This window comes from Panthera tigris, chromosome B3 (genome assembly GCF_018350195.1).
Source record: "Panthera tigris isolate Pti1 chromosome B3, P.tigris_Pti1_mat1.1, whole genome shotgun sequence".
Lineage (NCBI taxonomy): Eukaryota > Metazoa > Chordata > Mammalia > Carnivora > Felidae > Panthera > Panthera tigris.
The window spans coordinates 55,171,697-55,189,955 of NC_056665.1; the positions used below are offsets into that span (position 1 = coordinate 55,171,697).

General features: G+C 39.7%; 1 protein-coding gene across 1 annotated transcript in view; it reads left to right on the forward strand.

Annotated features, from left to right (window-relative positions):
* FBN1 (fibrillin 1) overlaps positions 1-18,259 on the forward strand; it is a 233,148-nt gene that overhangs the window by 144,255 nt on the left and 70,634 nt on the right. The window contains exons 19-30 of the mRNA XM_042988929.1: positions 3,441-3,566; positions 4,517-4,636; positions 4,852-4,989; positions 5,833-5,883; positions 7,753-7,878; positions 9,961-10,188; positions 13,235-13,360; positions 13,479-13,607; positions 14,388-14,513; positions 14,625-14,750; positions 15,921-16,043; positions 17,127-17,252. Of these exons, the coding sequence (XP_042844863.1) occupies positions 3,441-3,566; positions 4,517-4,636; positions 4,852-4,989; positions 5,833-5,883; positions 7,753-7,878; positions 9,961-10,188; positions 13,235-13,360; positions 13,479-13,607; positions 14,388-14,513; positions 14,625-14,750; positions 15,921-16,043; positions 17,127-17,252 (1,545 nt within the window). The remainder of the gene's footprint in view (positions 1-3,440; positions 3,567-4,516; positions 4,637-4,851; positions 4,990-5,832; positions 5,884-7,752; positions 7,879-9,960; positions 10,189-13,234; positions 13,361-13,478; positions 13,608-14,387; positions 14,514-14,624; positions 14,751-15,920; positions 16,044-17,126; positions 17,253-18,259) is intronic.

The following is an 18,259-nucleotide window of genomic DNA, read 5'->3' on the forward strand; positions in this document are numbered from 1 at the left end:
CATAGCTGAATCCTGATAATTTATAAGTAGTCATGTGTCATGTTCACTCCAAAAAAGAGAAGCTCCTTAGATGTAGAAAATACAGATTGTGAGCCATTCTCTTGTGTCTACAAAGGCATCCCTATTTTTACCAAGAGAAACAACTCTTCTCCCAACCACTTATTAGATTCAATCAAAGAAAATCCAGCTTATTTTCAGTAATAACTGTTCTCTGTTATGTTTAGCAAACACCACTTTTGATGCTTTAACAAATTTTAATGAAGGTACCAGCCAGTAACTAAGAAAACAAAACAAAACAAAGAAACAAAAAGAACACCTTTGGTTGGGAAGAAAATGGTCAACATGGGCACCATTATTTTTTCAACTTTCTTCAGTTGCCTAGACTAGTATTTTCTGAAATGTACTGTCCATTCTGTAGTGTAGTGACATAATACTGCAGGTTTCCTGAAGTTGAGCTTCTAACACCAGAGTATTTTTTCTCATGGGAATATGCCAGAGTGTACTGAAACCAAAATGTAAGATGGTGCATCCTTTTTATCTGAAAGCAAAACACATTTTACATAAAAAAAAATACTTCCGTGGAGTAGGATGAAAAGTAATAGGCTTTAATAAGGATAAAAGGGAGGCCTCAATTATATTTTTACTCTCTAAAAGCCATTTGGGTCTTCAGTGTTAGAACTTACTGTCTTCTGCCCTGGTGGTATTTTAGTGGTAGAGTTTGAAAAGTACTGCTCTAAGGTGGTCAGTTAATGGAACATGCAATAATTTCGAGATGCTGCAGATTGAAATAAACAAAAATGACTTTCTTTTCATTCTTTCAACACATGATCAATCAAGTATTAACTACTTGCCAGGTACTGAACTCAGCTATCTCCCAGACAGCCATTAGTTGACCCAAGAAAAGAAAGTTCCTCCTCCTATTTGTCCCTGGGTAACAAGCAATTTTACTTGCCATGGTTCCTTACTTTACCACTGCACATCCTCTTGGTGTTGAGGAGCTTGCTGAAATGCTTGGACCCCTACCAAGAAACTTGTTGCCTTTGATTAGACAAACAGTGCCTGAACTTTAAGAGGAATAAATTACATTATATAGAACTGTATTCCCCTGGGCTGAGAAAAATGGCCATGTCAATTAAGTAGTTTTTTAACAGCTTACTATGCTATGTTGAACTATTAAAAATGACCACCTCTGAAATATCCGTAAGTTGTCCCCTGACCTCTTGCCATTGTACACATTCTTTTCAAAGCTCCTCCAACCTAACTGTGTATTTCTGTCTCCTTTCAGGAATTTCTTTACCCCAGTTTGTTTTGATACTGTGAGATCATGGCTCTATCTGTGAGACTAGGGCTCTGTGTACAAAGAAAAGAGAGGGACTCTAGAGATAGAACAGAGAGGAAGGCTAACTCTAAATGTCCCAAAACAAGCCCTCAACCATTTTGCCCCCTCTGGCTCTCTGCAGGTCACCTATTCCCCACACACTCTAGCCTTCTCTTCTTCTTCCCTGTACTTCTATTCAGCATAAATAATGTTTACTTTTGTTTTCTAACTTCTTAAAGGATGCAACATGGCAAGAGTAGTTTCTGTCATGCAATGTACAGTGTGCAGGTTGAAGCAGAATATCGCATCTAATGTCTTTGTTGTTAGGCCTGCCTGTAATGTCATAACGGGCAAAGTGGAGGTAGCAATTATTTTCGAAGAAGCAGAAATCTTACTTGAGTATTTTTCACTTGCTGTCCTTCTTCACTCATGGCTTGCACACTCATAAAAAGAAGTAACAGTAAATAAAAGCTTCTTCTCTGCCCCCCTTTAAATCACCTTTCATCTTAGTTTCAGGCTAAACTAGTACATAAAAAAATGAGGATAGGAGGTCTTCAGGGGAGCTGTATAGTTATCACAAAACCCTCTTCTTTCAACTACGGATTTCTTTTTCTTTCCCTAACTTTTATTGCTGTCCCCAAATTAGCCCTTCCCTCTTTGTGGTCTACAATGACTTTTGAGAAGTGAATTCTTCCTCTCTCACACCCTTAATTTTAGGGCTTATTTTCTGGGGTACAGTTGTCATTTGAGTACACATGGTGTTTTCAAACTAGATTTACAATTTAATTTTTCTGTAAAAGCCTCTCTTCATCAGAAGACAGAAATCATTATTTATTTGAGCAGGCCCAGAAAGACACAGAGATGTTTTAGCTTCATCCAAAAAATCACCCCATTGGAAGCAAAAGGGAGAGTTTGGGAGGCCGTAGGGATTCTTCGTCAACAAGTTAAATATATACTCCAAAGTTGAACTGATTATCATCAGGTCAGAAGTATGTTCATATTTCAGATTATGTTTAGAGATATAAAGTTAAGAATCAAAAACCCACCACAGCCGTCCCCTCCAGGGACTGGCTGGTTTTTATCTTAATCATAAAATCCTCGATATAAGGTTCCAGATTCTTCTGGCATCATCAAAGTTTAAGAATTGCAATACTAACTCTTTGGGGAAGTGTTAGCATTCCCTATATCATTTTGATAGACTTCTCACCATGTTGTTTGCTCATACAATAATATAACTTTATACTTAATTTTTCTATAATTTAAGTACTTTATAAATATATTGCTAATTTACTTGTATTTACCACTGTGAACCTATGATGATTTCTAGTACTGAATTGGTGTATCCTTTATGTTAGGGCTACTAGATTGTCAAATGATTATATAAGCAGAATTTGTTGATGTGTAAAAAAAAAAAATTCCTTGTGAACATATAGCCTATTCTATGTCTGTGTGATGTAGTTTAGGCCAACTAAACTATATATAACTATAAACTATATATAACAAACTGTTGAAGTTCCACACTTCCTAAATTACCTGAGTAACACATATCAAAAGTTAGATTTTACATGAGACAGACCTATTATTCACCCGAAAGTAAGGAATTTTTCTGAGCTCTCTGAATCTCAAGTCTAAACTCCTCATGAGAATTATAAACTCTATAGATTGCTTCACACTCTATAAACACAATCGGAGACCATTTCAGTTGTTCTAAAGAAGAAACAACCATCCTAGAACTAACACATATCAAAGTTGGACCATACTTTCTAAATGTTTATTTAGTCCCTTAAATCAATAGGATTAGTCCTTTTAATTCTGGCACAATGAAACAGTTGTATAAAGATTAATGATTTCCAGAAAATCCAAGTTTCTTCCTGTTAAAGAAAGTAAATTGAACAGTATCTGGTGACTTTAGACTTTGTAGATCCCTACTATAAATAATTAGATGAAACCCCTATTTTCCTCAAATTAGGTAAGTTAGGCAAAAACCTGTGGTAGAGGAGTTTTCCCTCCTTGCTTAAATTAATCATTTCATATGACCTTAAAAATTTAACCTATAAAAAGCAGAGAAATTGCATGCAAAGAATGAGCTCCCTCTAAAAGTTCATGTTCATTGGTTTTGCAGATATTAATGAATGTGTGTTGAACAGTCTGCTTTGTGACAATGGACAGTGTAGAAACACTCCTGGAAGTTTTGTCTGTACCTGCCCCAAGGGATTTATCTACAAACCTGACCTAAAAACCTGTGAAGGTAAACTATGTTTTTATTCTTATATTAGGTACTTTATTGTCTTTTGGTATGCCACTGGAAAACCATGAAAATCAGTTAGAGTCATATTTATTTATTTATTTGTTTATTTATTTATTTATTTATTCATTCATTCATTCATTCATTCAAGCAAGCAAGAAGGGTAGAGGGGCAGAAGGAGAGAGAGAATCCCAAGCAGGTTCCATGCTGAGCCCAACATGGGGCTCAATCCCACAATCCTGGGATTATGACCTGAGGTAAAATCAAGAGTTGGATGCTCAACCAACTAAGCCACCCAGGTGTCCCAGAGTCACCTTTATTTTAGACAATTATGTCATTGTAATTGAGATTCTTTGGTCCCAAATGACAGTTGCATATACTTTGTAAGCTACTATGGTACTTACCTGCATTTGGCATTTTATTTGCCATCATTTAAGACATGAAGAAAATATTACATAGCTAGTAATTCAGAGATCACACTTAAAATTTGCTCCAGATTTCCTGAATAAAAACATTCAGCCATGTGCCAGATTCTGTGCTATAGAGATATGCTCAATTACTATTCTTTTTTTTAAATTTCTTTAATGTTTATTTATTATTGAGAGACAGAGAGACACAGAGCGTGAGCAGGGGAGGGGTAGAGAGAGGGGGAGACACAGAATCCAAAGCAGTCTCCAGGCTCTGAGCTGTCAGCACAGAGCCTGATGCGCGGCTCAAACCCACAAACTATGAGATCATGACCTGAGCCGAAGTCGGTTGCCTAACCAACTGAGCCACCCAGGCGCCCCTCAATTATTATTCTTGATTTTCCATCTAGTCTAGAAAAAAAATCTATCTAGGCCAGCTTTACTATCTAATAAAGAATATGTAGTAGCAATTGAGGACACAGTTTAAATATTCCTTCATGCCCAAGACTAGTTTTTAGCAGTAATGTAGACCTCTTTTTGTTTTAGACATTGATGAATGTGAATCAAGTCCTTGCATTAATGGCGTCTGCAAGAACAGCCCGGGCTCTTTTATTTGTGAATGTTCTTCTGAAAGTACTTTGGATCCAACAAAAACCATCTGCATAGGTATTTATTCTGCTGTATCAGTACTGTATTTAGTGTCTACTTTTGATGCAAAAGACCTTATTGCATAAGAGTTTAAGTATGGATAAACAAAGTTTAGATTATCATTATCCCTTGTTTCATGATGCCCTTCTTGCTGTAATTCCAATGCACATATTTGAATGTTTGATAAAGATTTTATTAAGTATCTAATAAAATCTTCTCCAACCTCCTTACAGAAACTATCAAGGGCACTTGCTGGCAGACTGTCATTGATGGGCGGTGTGAGATCAACATCAATGGAGCCACTTTAAAGTCCCAGTGCTGTTCTTCCCTCGGTGCTGCCTGGGGGAGCCCGTGTACCCTATGCCAACTCGGTAAGAGAGAGACAGGCACTGTGGCTATGGGGCCCATCCCACTGGTCTCTTCGCTTAGAAAGAGGAAACCCAGTACTTTTTTCATTTAGGTTCACCTGGGAATTTTAGATTTAATTCCACTGACCTCAATGAAACATAGTGCTGAATAGGAAACTAAGAGAAGTGTCAAGGACAGTAATTTCATGTGATTTGGTTATTATTGTCTATCACACACTGTAATGTGGTTTCCTGATGTTGCCTTCCTAGATCAGCAGTTTCTATGGGCTCTCTTAGAACCTCATACTTAGGGCTTTTTGCAGGCATAGATTATTTTCCAAAAATAGACCGACATAAAGGAACCACTATTCATGACCTAACTTCTAAATCTGTTGCAAAGCTGAGGTTTGAGAGCCTTGCTGATGATTTTATTGATTTGGTGTCTGGGTATATAAATGTGTGAATTTATATGTGTGAATGCTGCAGGCTAGGAGATCTTCAAATTTTAGACTTGGTCTTCCATATTCATGTTACAATAATCATATACTGTGACTCCTATTTTAGAGTTGTTAGCAAGAGAGAAATCTAGCCGATTTCCTTCTTAGTGATCACCTTAGCATGATCTTTAGGGGAACTTTGGGTCTTCAGAATCAGAGGAACTGAGCTTAATTCAAAGAGACATCTCATTCTCCTTCTTCATCTATACAGTCTCAGAAACACCTTGTTATCTTAGACTTATTCATAGCAACGAAATCTAATTCACGTCCAGGTACTCCTTCATGTTTCTTACGCTATGTCATACAAAGTCTGGATATTGTTATCTCAAATTTGTTTTTTGGTTTTTATTTATTTGTTTGTTTTTTACAGATCCTATATGTGGTAAAGGCTATTCAAGAATTAAAGGAACACAGTGTGAAGGTATTTATGATTATTTATAAACCATAAATTTCTGTGTGCAAGAAGAATGCTTATGTTAACTTGGACTGGATAAAGTTGTCATGAAACTTTACAGTAAGAAATATGCAGCAGAGAGAAAAATTAATGAGAATTGCAGAACATAACACATGTTAATTTCACAAGCATATATATGCTGTCGCCAGTGTTGGATCACTATGGCCACAGGGCAGGGTGACTGAAAATGTTTTAGGCTGACCTAAAAGAGTGACTTTTAGAGTGACTGCACTTTCAAAACACTATCAGGAAGACAAAAGTGGAAGTTTTCAATGAGACTATAAAATTCGCATTTTTTCTTGGTTTGTCCTGGGTTTTGTTTGTTTGTTTGTTTGTTTGTTTGTTTAATGGTCATGAATGATATAGAAGGACATACTCTGTTGCCTCGTTTTTGAAAGTTTATGTGGATCCTCTCCAGTCTGCTGTGATTCTTTCTCACGGAGTCCCAGATAGATGCAGGTCAGGGTGACTAACACAACCTGACATGACACAGCAGCTGAAAAATTTTAAAAACAGCAATTAGTCCCATATGTGGAATGAAATGAAGTTTTTTCCTTGCTCACATAAAGAGGAACACTACAACCCCCACCCAAGGTCTTGCTTTCCAAATGATGACTGAATCCTTTGGCCTTTCTCTGGTCCAGACTCACGGTTAATAACTTATCTGACCTCAGCAGCACATTTTGATGTACAAGTGGCCAGAACAAAAAACCCAAAAAGGTAAATTTCCCCTCCCCACTTACATGTCTCACAAGGAAAGATTTCAAATAGATTTTTTACCATCACTCACTTGGAAAGTTAATTCTTCTAAATAGACACAGTGTGTGTGTGTGTGTGTGTGTGTGTGTGTGTGTGTGTGTGTTAACTAATGTTCCCCTTTTTTGGCATTGGCAAGTATATTTCTTTGAATTAACTTGATGGTGAATATTTTTCCAAGTTAAGTGCAGAGAACATACTGAGTTCCATTAAGCACTGGGAGGGACTGGTACATTTGAGAGAGACTGGGTGAATGATGAATGAATGAACATGAGCATCTTTTGACTCTCCCTAACTCAAGCTGGGACAGAACAGTCTGAGACCATTGCTGAGTTAGAACTATATGCCTTCTGGGGACATCTCAACAGATGACACTTAAAAAGACACTTTTGACTGACCCCACATATTTCCCAGTGGGATTTTTCTCAATGCTCACCTTCACGCAATCTCTTCTTTGTTCATTTGAAAGACCAGGTTTCTGTCTCTACTTATTTCCAGACATCTGATCTCATAAAGCTAATTATGTGACTCCTGGGAGTCTTACCTGAGATGTCTATAGTACCCAGAGCTGTCACCAAGAACTCACACCAACTCCCAGCCTCTGTAACTCAAAAATTACTGGGTTGCCCAGTGGCTCAGTTGGTTGAGCATCCGACTCTTGGTTTTGACTCAGGCCATGATCTCACAGTTCGTGAGTTCCTGAGTTCGAGCCCCACATCAGGCTCTGCGCTGACAGTGTGGAGCCTGCTTGGGATTCTCTCTCCCTCCCTCTCTCTGACCCTCCTCTATTCACACTGTCTCTGTCTCTCTCAAAATAAATAAATAAAACTTAAAAAAAATTACTCGCTAGGACCAATGGAGAAACTCTTATAACTTTGGTAATAGGTGGACTCAGCATGGTTGCTATTCAAAGATCCCAGAAATTCTACATCAACTATTTGGAGGCAAACTAATTTTGTGAATTTGTTTGGTTCAAAATGGCCTTTTCTGTTGTGAGAATAATTATGACCCCTTGTATGAAATAAAACAGAATGATGTTGTATAGATATTTTAACTTCATGCTTTTTTTTTTCTTCATAGATATAAATGAATGTGAAGTATTCCCAGGAGTATGCAAAAATGGCTTATGTGTTAACTCTAAGGGATCGTTTAAATGTCAGTGTCCCAGTGGGATGACTTTGGATGCCACAGGGAGGATCTGCCTAGGTAAATCCTGAGCTCATTACTTTTCTTATGACCATCTCCTAAAGATTATTAAAGAGTCAGTTAACAAGACAAAGTTGAATATTTGGTTTCAAGTACAGATACACACACGCCCAATTCAACATTTCCACTAGGATTTATGGTGGTTTCCTTGACAAATAGGCTTCCTCACTCAAGCTCTTTGTTTATCCTTTATACAAAGAGTAGAGAACATGTTAGTGAAGAGAAACTTTAGTTCTATATTGATGTAACTATTCCTTAAATATTACCATCGTGGTTATCATTCCAAAGTTCTTAAATCTGCCCCCATATGCCATGGACTATAGGATACAAGGTGAACAGAGGCAAGAACATTTTTGCTTGATTGAAAACTGTAGCCCATGGCCGCTAGGCATGTGCTGCCATTGGCAAGATGGACAGGTCCTTGCAGGAAACTCTTATGGGTATGAGTGAAGAGTGCCACAGTCCTGAATAGTGAAGGAGCCCAGGGGTACTGTCACTTCTAATCATGGTGGGATTCTCCATGCCAACTGCTCAAGTCCAAGTGGCAATGATATGGAAGATGGGACCCTGAGTTCTTAGAAAGCTGCCCTATGGACTTTTAATGACAGCACGTTTGAGATCCCACAATCGTGTGTGGCATCTGCCAGAGTTATTCTGATGCTACTTCTGTGGCCTCTGACTGCCAGGAATATGTCTCTTGGGTCACTCGTTTCTGAGTCCATGACTCTGAAAATGATGCTCAGATACATTGTGTATCTGAAACCATATTCCTCTGAGATCATCCTTAACCACTATAGGTGGTTAAAAGAGTGATATGAGGGTAAGGGATTCAGATTGTTTATGAGTTAGAACTAACTAACCTTTAAATATAGAACTGTATGGTTTATAGCATAAGCAATATGGGAGGGAAAAGATGGAATCCCAAGGCTTGAGTCTTGTTGCAACCATGGATGTCAATTACTCTCCTCTGGAGTCAGCTTTTGTTTAGGAGGAATGAGCATTTAATGAAAACCTTCTTCTAGGTTCTTCAGTCAAAAGATGCTTCAGTGTTTAATGTAGAAATCATTTTAAAAGATAGGAGCTATCCATCTGATTAGAGGCAACCTGAATGTAGAGTTGCCCCAAAGACTTCAGAAGCTTTCTGACATTAAAGGAAGTTCAAGCACTTAGGTGAATGGTTAAAGACCACACTGTGAAGGAGAAAGAGAGGGAAGATAATGCCTTAGGTTTTAATTACACTTTACAGTTTCCAGACACACAATCTCATCTGAGCCTCACAGTACCGCCCCCCCCAAGGATGGGTGCAACATCATTTTACAGATACGGAAAGTCAGGGACAGGGTTCATAATTTGTCTAAGACAAGCAGCTTCTTAGTTGCAAGACTAAGCTCCGGGTCTTCTGACATCCACCATGTCACTTCTCCTACTCTCCCTTACGATTCCATGAATTTGGGGTTGGGGCTAGAGGTGCCCACATGTGCCCCAAAGAATGTACACATAAGACCATGTAAAGGTGAAAGAAATACTTGAGAAGAGGAATGGATGGCTTTTCTTTGTATTTTTCCTCTTTAATCCCAAGTAAGGCAGTCTTCATTTTGGAATTTAACATTGCACCTCTCCAAAAATGAGGTATGCTGGAGCTGGCTTAAGTGTTCTCCAGTGATAAAGAGTGCAGCTTCCTTGTAGGCAGAGAGCAGACGTCAAGGCATTATGGAGCGCATGCATTGGTAGTAAGCATGTCTGTACAGGGAGCAGACATCTCCCAAAAGAGCATTGTGGGATTTCCCAGAATACTGTTCCTCATGTAGAATTATCAGAAGGTGCCTAAACTTGAAAGGAATGTTTCCAGAAATAGGAGGTCCAAATAAATATGAGCTACCAAAGAAAAGGGAGTCTTTATTAGGTGGGAATACCCATCAGAAAGCCTGAGCTCCTTTTGGAAAAAAAAAAAAAATCATTCCGGCCAATAAGTACATCACAGATTATGGTGTTTATTGTACTTCGCCTGACACAACTGGTTGGCAGCTGGGGCCAGTGAAAACAGAGTAGCTCTCGTCAGCCTCCCTGTGTTCCATCTGGCAGATATCCGCGTGGAAACCTGCTTCCTGAGGTATGAGGACGAGGAGTGCACTCTGCCCATTGCCGGACGCCACCGCATGGACGCCTGCTGCTGCTCGGTCGGGGCGGCCTGGGGTACCGAGGAATGCGAGGAGTGTCCTGTGAGGAACACGCCTGAGTACGAGGAGCTCTGTCCCAGGGGGCCTGGATTCGCCACCAAAGAAATTACAAATGGAAAACCTTTCTTCAAAGGTACAATGGTTTCAGTGCTTGATTGCTCCTCTTTTTAGACGGACTGGAGGTTCTGCTACCAGGAGAACTACAGTGAACAACACCCATGTGGCCATCCCTCGATGGTCTGAGCGTACATCGTTCACCTGCTGGGTTAACAGACAGCAGATGTTCACTCTGCGACGGCTTCTCCTTCCCCACCTCCAGGACTGCCCGAGGTCACTTGCCTCTCCCATTAGCTATTTATTAAGTGTTAACGTAGATTATAGTACTATCCTAAACCAAATAGAAACAAAAAGGCAATCTTCTTGGGGAATTTTAATTCCATCTGCTAATGCTAAATGATTTTCCCTTTTATCTCCTGATTTCATCTGGGTCACTTCAGTTCACCTGAGTATAGATATTGGGGGTGAGTGGCATGAGAAGCCAATGGCAGGTCCTCTTGGTCCAAAATACAGTGAAGGTCATTCCTGTGCCAAACACATTCCAGTGCCTTATGATATCTCAAACACTATTTCGGTTTATTATACTATAACCTAAAATTCATGTAAAAAAAATGAGAAATTACAGATTTAATCTAATTCCGAAATTGATTTAACTTTTTATGCACAATGATGCATAACTTGTTTACTGTAGCACACGGAAAAAATCATGACTGGTTTCTCAGAATTCCAGTTTTTCAGAGAGTCTCAGCTTATATTCCTGGTATAGATTTTTATCTTGGTTGCCCAGTGTGTCTGGGCCTAGTTATTACACTTCATGACTAAATCAACTTATAAAACTGGGAAATGAGTATATGAATATTGCTTAATTATTCTTATATAAAAAGTGTAAACTTTTTTTGTACCGAGTGTTCAGTCCAAGAAACCATGGGGATTAAAATTCTGTCTATAGAGACAGTTTCTAGATGGCCTCTTAAATGTCTCCTAAGTAAATTCAAAGGAATTTGAATGATTTGCTTCCAAAGACTGTGGCAATCCATTGCCACAGAAGGACTTATTCTGGAGATTTAATTTGTCTTTCATGACATTTTGTAGAAATGAACTTGTATACTTTGAACTTTAGGTCTTGCTTCAGAAAGACTCCTGAAAGGAGGGGCACCTGGGTGGCTCAGTTTGTTAGGCATCCGACTTCGTCTCAGGTTATGATCTCACCATTTGTGAGCTTGAGCCCTGCATCAGGCTCTGTGCTGACAGCTCAGAGCCTGGAGCCTGCTTCCGATTCTGCGTCTCCCGCTTTCTCTGCCCCTCCCCCACTTGCACTCTGTCTCTCTCTCTCTGTCTCTGTCTCTCTCTCAAAAAATAAATAAGCATTATAGGGGCACTTGTACCCCAATGTTTATAGCAGCACTCTCAACAATAGCCAAATTATGGAAAGAGCCTAAATGTCCATCAACTGATGAATGGATAAAGAAATTGTGGTTTATATACACAATGGAATACTACGTGGCAATGAGAAAAAATGAAATATGGCCTTTTGTAGCAACGTGGATGGAACTGGAGAGTGTGATACTAAGTGAAATAAGCCATACAGGGAAAAGACAGATACCATATGTTTTCACTCTTATGTGGATCCTGAGTAACGTAACAGAAACCCATGGGGGAGGGGAAGGAAAAAAAAAAAAAAAGAGGTTAGAGTGGGAGAGAGCCAAAGCATAAGAGACTGTTAAAAACTGAGAACAAATTGAGGGTTGATGGGGGGTGGGAGGGAGGGGAGGGTGGGTGATGGGTATTGAGGAGGGCACCTTTTGGGATGAGCACTGGGTGTTGTATGGAAACCAATTTGACAGTAAATTTCATATATTAAAAAATAAAAAAAAAATGAAAGTAAGAAGCTAAAAAAATAAATAAATAAATAAATAAGCATTAAAAAAAAAAAAAAACTCCTGAAAGAAGATCACAGGGTACCTATGCAGTCTCCTAGTGTACAAGAAACTCTTTTAATTATATTAGTAACACCTTAATATTAATTGAGAAAAATTTTTAAATTTTATACATAATTCAGAAAATATTTTAAATAGTATACAGTATTTACAAATAGTTTAAATTATAAATGGCATCTTTTTTGCCATTCTTATATTTTAGGTGTATCCAAAGAAGCATCAAAAAGAATAGATGAATATCTCATTCCACTATACTCTCAGTTGGTTGCTGTGAAGCAATATATGCCAGTCATCTTCTATGTGCTTTTAAGTATGGATGCTAGTGGTTTAGAATATTTAGTCATTCATTCAGCAAATACTTAAGTGTTTGGTATGTATCAGGCAGTGTGCTGGGCTCTAAAAGTCCAAATAAACACCCCCTCTACTTCCCTAATACTGCTTTCTAAAATGTAGAAGTTTAAAAGACTAGAAGCGTTTACAAAATCATAGTTCTCATGGATCATCACACATTCTTTAAATTGCATATTGCCAAGGGGCACCTGTGTGGTTCAGCCTGTTGAGCGTCCGACTTTGGCTCAGGTCGTGATCTCACGGTTCATGAGTTCAAGCCCCACGTTGGGCTCTGTGCTGTCAGTGCAGAGCCTGCTTTAGATCCTCTGTTCCTTCCACACCCCCAATACCCCCCCCCACTCTCTGCCCCTCCCCTGCTCATGCTCGCTGGCACTCTCTCTCTCTCTCTCTCTCTCGCTCTCTCCCAAAAATAAATAAACATTAAAAATACAATACATTACAATACCATACAATACAATACAATACAATACAATGCATATTGCCAAGACTTTAAATCAGGACCCTCCTGGGTTTTAAATAAGGGCATTGAGGGGCGCCTGGGTGGCTCAGTAGGTTAATCATCCGACTTTGGCTCAGGTCACCATCTTGAAGTTCATGGGTTTGAGCCCCAGGTGGGGCTCTGTGCGGACAGCTCAGAGCCTGGAGCCTGCTTCAGATCCTGTTTCCCTCTCTCTCTGCCTCTCCCCTGCTTGTGCTTTCCCTCTCTGTCTCTCTCTGTCTCTCTGTCTCTCTCTCTTTCTCAGAAATAAATAAACATTAAAAAATAAAATAGGGGCATGGAAAACTCCTTATAGGATGCTCAGGAACTTTCTGCACATTTTATTTTTCTTGAAGATATCAACGAGTGCAAGATGATTCCCAGCCTCTGCACCCACGGCAAGTGCAGAAACACCATTGGCAGCTTTAAGTGCAGGTGTGACAGTGGCTTTGCTCTTGACTCTGAAGAAAGGAACTGCACAGGTCAGTGACGGGCTCCCCTTCCTGGGACACCCTTTAGAACTCTTCACCTTTAACATATTGCCACAAGAATGAAAGCTGTCCTGATACTCATGTGCTGCCACTTACTGCCTTCATTCAGACATCGACGAATGCCGAATATCCCCTGACCTCTGTGGCCGAGGCCAATGTGTGAACACCCCAGGGGACTTTGAATGCAAGTGTGACGAGGGCTATGAAAGTGGATTCATGATGATGAAGAACTGCATGGGTAAGTGTGTGACCATCTGATCCGCACAGGAAGAGAGGGATTCCCTGAAGCTTTGATAACTCAGAGCCTCCCTCCCAGGATTCCCCAGCTCCCCCAGTGGACTGGTTTCCTGACCAGTGAGTCCAGAATCAGTCTGGGGCAGAGGGAGACTGACATGCAGAAAGCATGAGGGAATTCATGCTGTGAGTTGGCAGGTGGCCTAGGATACCAGTTATGGGTCTAAGAAGTGAGTTTAACACCTGGAAGAGACTCCCCATGGAAGAGAGAACAATTCAAACATTAGCTGTGTTGGAGGTCACATTATGGGGCTTCTGTCCAACATCTAGAAAAGAGATTGATTACGCTGGCTATATTAGATCGGGTTCCCTAGAGAGAGGCCTGAGATGGGGATTTTTGTGAGGTAGTACTCTCAGAAAGAAGCTATAAGGAAGTAAGGGAAGCAAATTAGGGCAGGGAAAGAGGTCTCTTAGCCCTAACCTGATCCTACAGGGGCCTCTGGAATATGAATGGCACCAAAGAGTTGTCCCGCTGTTAGACAAGGAGGCCACATTGTACAGTCCCGTGCCAGCCACTGGGAAGCCCCCAACACGGGGGTGGGGTATAATTCTCGCCTCTCAGACATTTCTGGGTGAGAAGGACAGTGGTTCTCCAAGAAGGGAGTCTGTGAGCCATGGGCAGCCAGGACTCTAACTAACTGGGTGCACTGAGGAGGGCACTGGCCTGGGGTCCTGGACTAGGACACCACCACCATCATCAACATGGGCCATCACCATTTTGCAGATATCGATGAGTGTCAGAGAGATCCTCTCCTGTGCCGAGGAGGTGTTTGCCTAAACACAGAGGGAAGCTTCCGCTGCGAATGTCCTCCTGGTCATCAGCTGTCCCCCAACATCTCAGCATGTATAGGTAAGGAAGAAGACTTTCAGACCACTTACTTGTCCTCAGCTGTTCAACCCACGCTTCTGCCACAGTTAGAAGCTTCTGTCTGGATGTTAACTATTTTTATTTTCTAAACAGACATCAACGAGTGTGAACTGAGTGCGAACCTCTGCCCCAATGGCCGTTGTGTGAACCTCATAGGGAAGTATCAGTGTGCCTGCAACCCTGGCTATAATCCAACTCCTGACAGGCTGTTCTGTGTCGGTAAGTTCTCTCTTTCATTTTATGTTTTATTTAGTCTCTTCCTAAAACACCCAAACAATGTTCTCTGAGTTTTGTTTTCATCACTAGTTACTTTTACTTTATCTTCCTTATTTTCCTGCAAGTAAAAATTCTTTTCATGGTGGCTCACGATCTTTGGATCTCACCTCCCTTGTCTGTTTAAAGAACCATTTAAATGAAGGATGTTGTATGTTTTAGCTCTAACAGGTATAATTTGAGCCGTGCTGCTTTGAACGGTAGCACATGCTTTGTTTATGCACGTGCGTACCCAAGCAAATCAGCAAGTGATTACTAACCACCTGCCATAAACAAAGCCTGGGTTCTGTGACAAAGACAAAAAACATAGGGTACGGTGTCTGCCCTTAGGTGGTTTAGATCAGTTAAGACATTTCAAAGAATAATTATTGGAAAGAAGACTGTGTTCTGTTCATATCTTACGTTGAGATGGAGGCCAGGTCTGGCACTTCTTAAAGACGGGGTTTTGTGGGACAAGCATTTTGCTTTGTGGACGGCCCTCTGTGGGTTTAGTGGGAAGAGTGGCATAGAAAGCCCTCTGGGTTTATTGTGCCCAAAGTCAAAGTGAAACTTTTTAAAAGCTGCCAGTTTTTGCCTGGTTTGGGGTGTACATCATGTGGAACTGCCAAGTCTCACATGGTTTCCACCCAAAGCCATAAATCAGCCCAAATTTTTCTGAAACATGGCCCAGGACAACTGAGAATTCCAACTCAGGTTCTTGAAAAGGATTGGAATCTCAGCCGATCTAACTGAATGTCAAGTTTATAATTGAATATGTGACCCAGAGAATTTCATCCACGTGCCCATTATCATATCTGGGATTGTTCTTTTGTCCCTAGCATTTATCCTACATTGCATGTGGCACAACATGTACTGTGTAACTGATTGTTCGTTTAACTCCCAGCTGCAACATAAGCATGATGAAGGTAGGGATACGATGTGTCTCATTCACTATTAGATTCTTATCTCTAGCACATGGTAGGTTTGTCCTTTATATGTGTTGAAGGAATTGAATGACCCAGTGACTTCCAGTTGCCCTAGGATGTTTTTGTCTTGTTTTGTTTTTCTTTGGAAACTTTAATCCCATGCCATGATCTCAAACACAGAGCAAGGTGATGTTGTTTTTATTTTTCTTAGACATCGACGAATGCAGCATAATGAATGGTAATTGTGAGACTTTCTGCACAAACTCGGAAGGCAGCTATGAATGTAGCTGTCAGCCAGGATTTGCACTAATGCCCGACCAGAGGTCATGCACTGGTGAGTAGGGCTTAGCTTCCTATGAAATCTCTCAATAACAGGTCCATACCTAGAGTGGTTCAGGGCCCATACTTTGGAGTCAGACAGTCCTGAGTTGAAAAAATTTTTTGTCACATATTTTAGCTGCGTGTCCTTAATAAAGATCCTTTGCATCAGATTCCTCATCTAAAAGATAGGGTTCAGATTGCTTGTGTGGGGGAGTGTATAGAATGCTTAGCACAGTTCCTGGCATATGGAGTATAAAATATAGTTTCCTTACTGACCAGAATTTTGAAGAATCTGATCTTTTGGTTTATTCAGTGCTACTCAGGGCCCAGATTCTCTGGACCAGCAGCATCAGCATCACTCGAGAATGTGTTAGAAATGCAAAATCTTGGGCCTTACCCAGATTTACAGAACCAGAAACTTCTGGGGATAGATCCCAATAATCTGTTTTCACAAGTACTCCAAGTGCTAACACTTGAGAACTGTTGCTCTAATTTTCACTTCCTGTTGTATCATCCCGGGCTGGAAGAGCCATGTCGTCAGCTAGAGATGAGAAGGGAGGTAGGTAAGACAGGTTTTCACTTTGGTTTCCGTTAAGAAGAGGCCTTGGGTTTAGGAATCAAAATTATTTTATCTTATCTAGAAAAATCTCCTTGAAAAGCTAAAATATAAATTTGACCATAATAGTTAAATGTTGAAAATAAATATTTTTACTAAAAATGTATCGAAGTAGATAAGCTTATTTTAAGCAAACTTCACCTTTAAAATAGCAGTAAACCAGATGATAGATCTTAGGCATTTACATTTGACAATGAGAAAAATAAAATTTATAATCATTGTTGAGTGATAAATTCATATCAGGAATAAAATTACTAATTAAATGACGGATTTCTAAGAGGGTGCGGATCTTGATCCTGAATAGTGTATTGTAAATCTTGAAAATGGTTTTCTGCTTTTTCACCCAGGATAAATTGATGGGACATTTGGATTTGAGAACTAATTCTCTTATGCAAATAGGCTGAGTTTATTGGACTTTCTCACCCTTTAATAACAGAACTAATATTAACAACACACTATTGTTGGCTTTATTCTCTGCAGACATTGATGAGTGTGAAGATAACCCCAATATCTGTGATGGTGGTCAGTGTACAAACATACCCGGGGAGTACAGGTGCTTGTGTTATGATGGATTCATGGCATCTGAAGACATGAAGACTTGTGTAGGTGAGAAAAGAAAACAGAATTTTCCATTTTGTCTGGGTATTCACAAGCCCTGTTAAATGACATTAGCACTAGTTTGGGTAGTTGATAAATGGATCCTATGGGGAAAGTAAGGATATTTAGGAGCGTATTAGTAATATTTCAAAGCCAGCAGTCCAAAGAGCAACTTTCTTGTGACTGTGACATAATGTTCTTGTCAGATATGTTATGTGGACTGAGTTAACCATTGGTCAACTCCACACATACACTTATTTTGTGTCTGTGCATTATTTCTGTCTCCTTAACCCTTCTTCTGTTGTGACTAGAGTCTAGGCCTTTAAAATATTTTTACTAAAGGCAAGCAAAATTTTTTTCTGACAAGAATGCGACAAACTCTACAATTGATTGTATTGATGTATTCTATTGCTATGTCTTCAAATTTGTTACAGTTTTCTTCTGTAATATCTAATCTCATTCAGTATTTTTTAAGCTCAGACATTATAGTTTTCATCTCCAAAAATTTGATTTGGGTCATTTTTCACATCTTCTCTATGTCCAGTCATTCCTCTAGCTTTTTGAGCATATGAAATAGAATTAGAATAACTGCTTCAATGTCCTTGTCTACCAATTCCATCATCTGTGTCAGTTCTGGGTCATTTCAGTAAATTGACTTTCTTCTTCATTATGGGTCATATTTTCCTGCTTCATTGAATGCTTGGTAATTTTTGATTGAATGCCAGACACTATAAATTTTGACTTACTAGGCGCTAGATATTTTTGTATCCCTAGAAATATTCTTGGGCTTTGTTCTGCAACCCAGTTAAGTTATTTGGAAACAGATGGGTCTTTTCAAATGTTTGATGTTATGCTTTGAAGCAGCAGTTGCTGTAAGGCTTATTTTGCCCCATTATTGAAGGAAGACCCTTCTAAATTATGAGATTTTTCAATCTGACTGGTAGGAACAGGCACAATTACAGGCCTTCTGTGAGCCCTGATGATTGTTCCCTCTAATTCTTTTGAGTGATACTTCC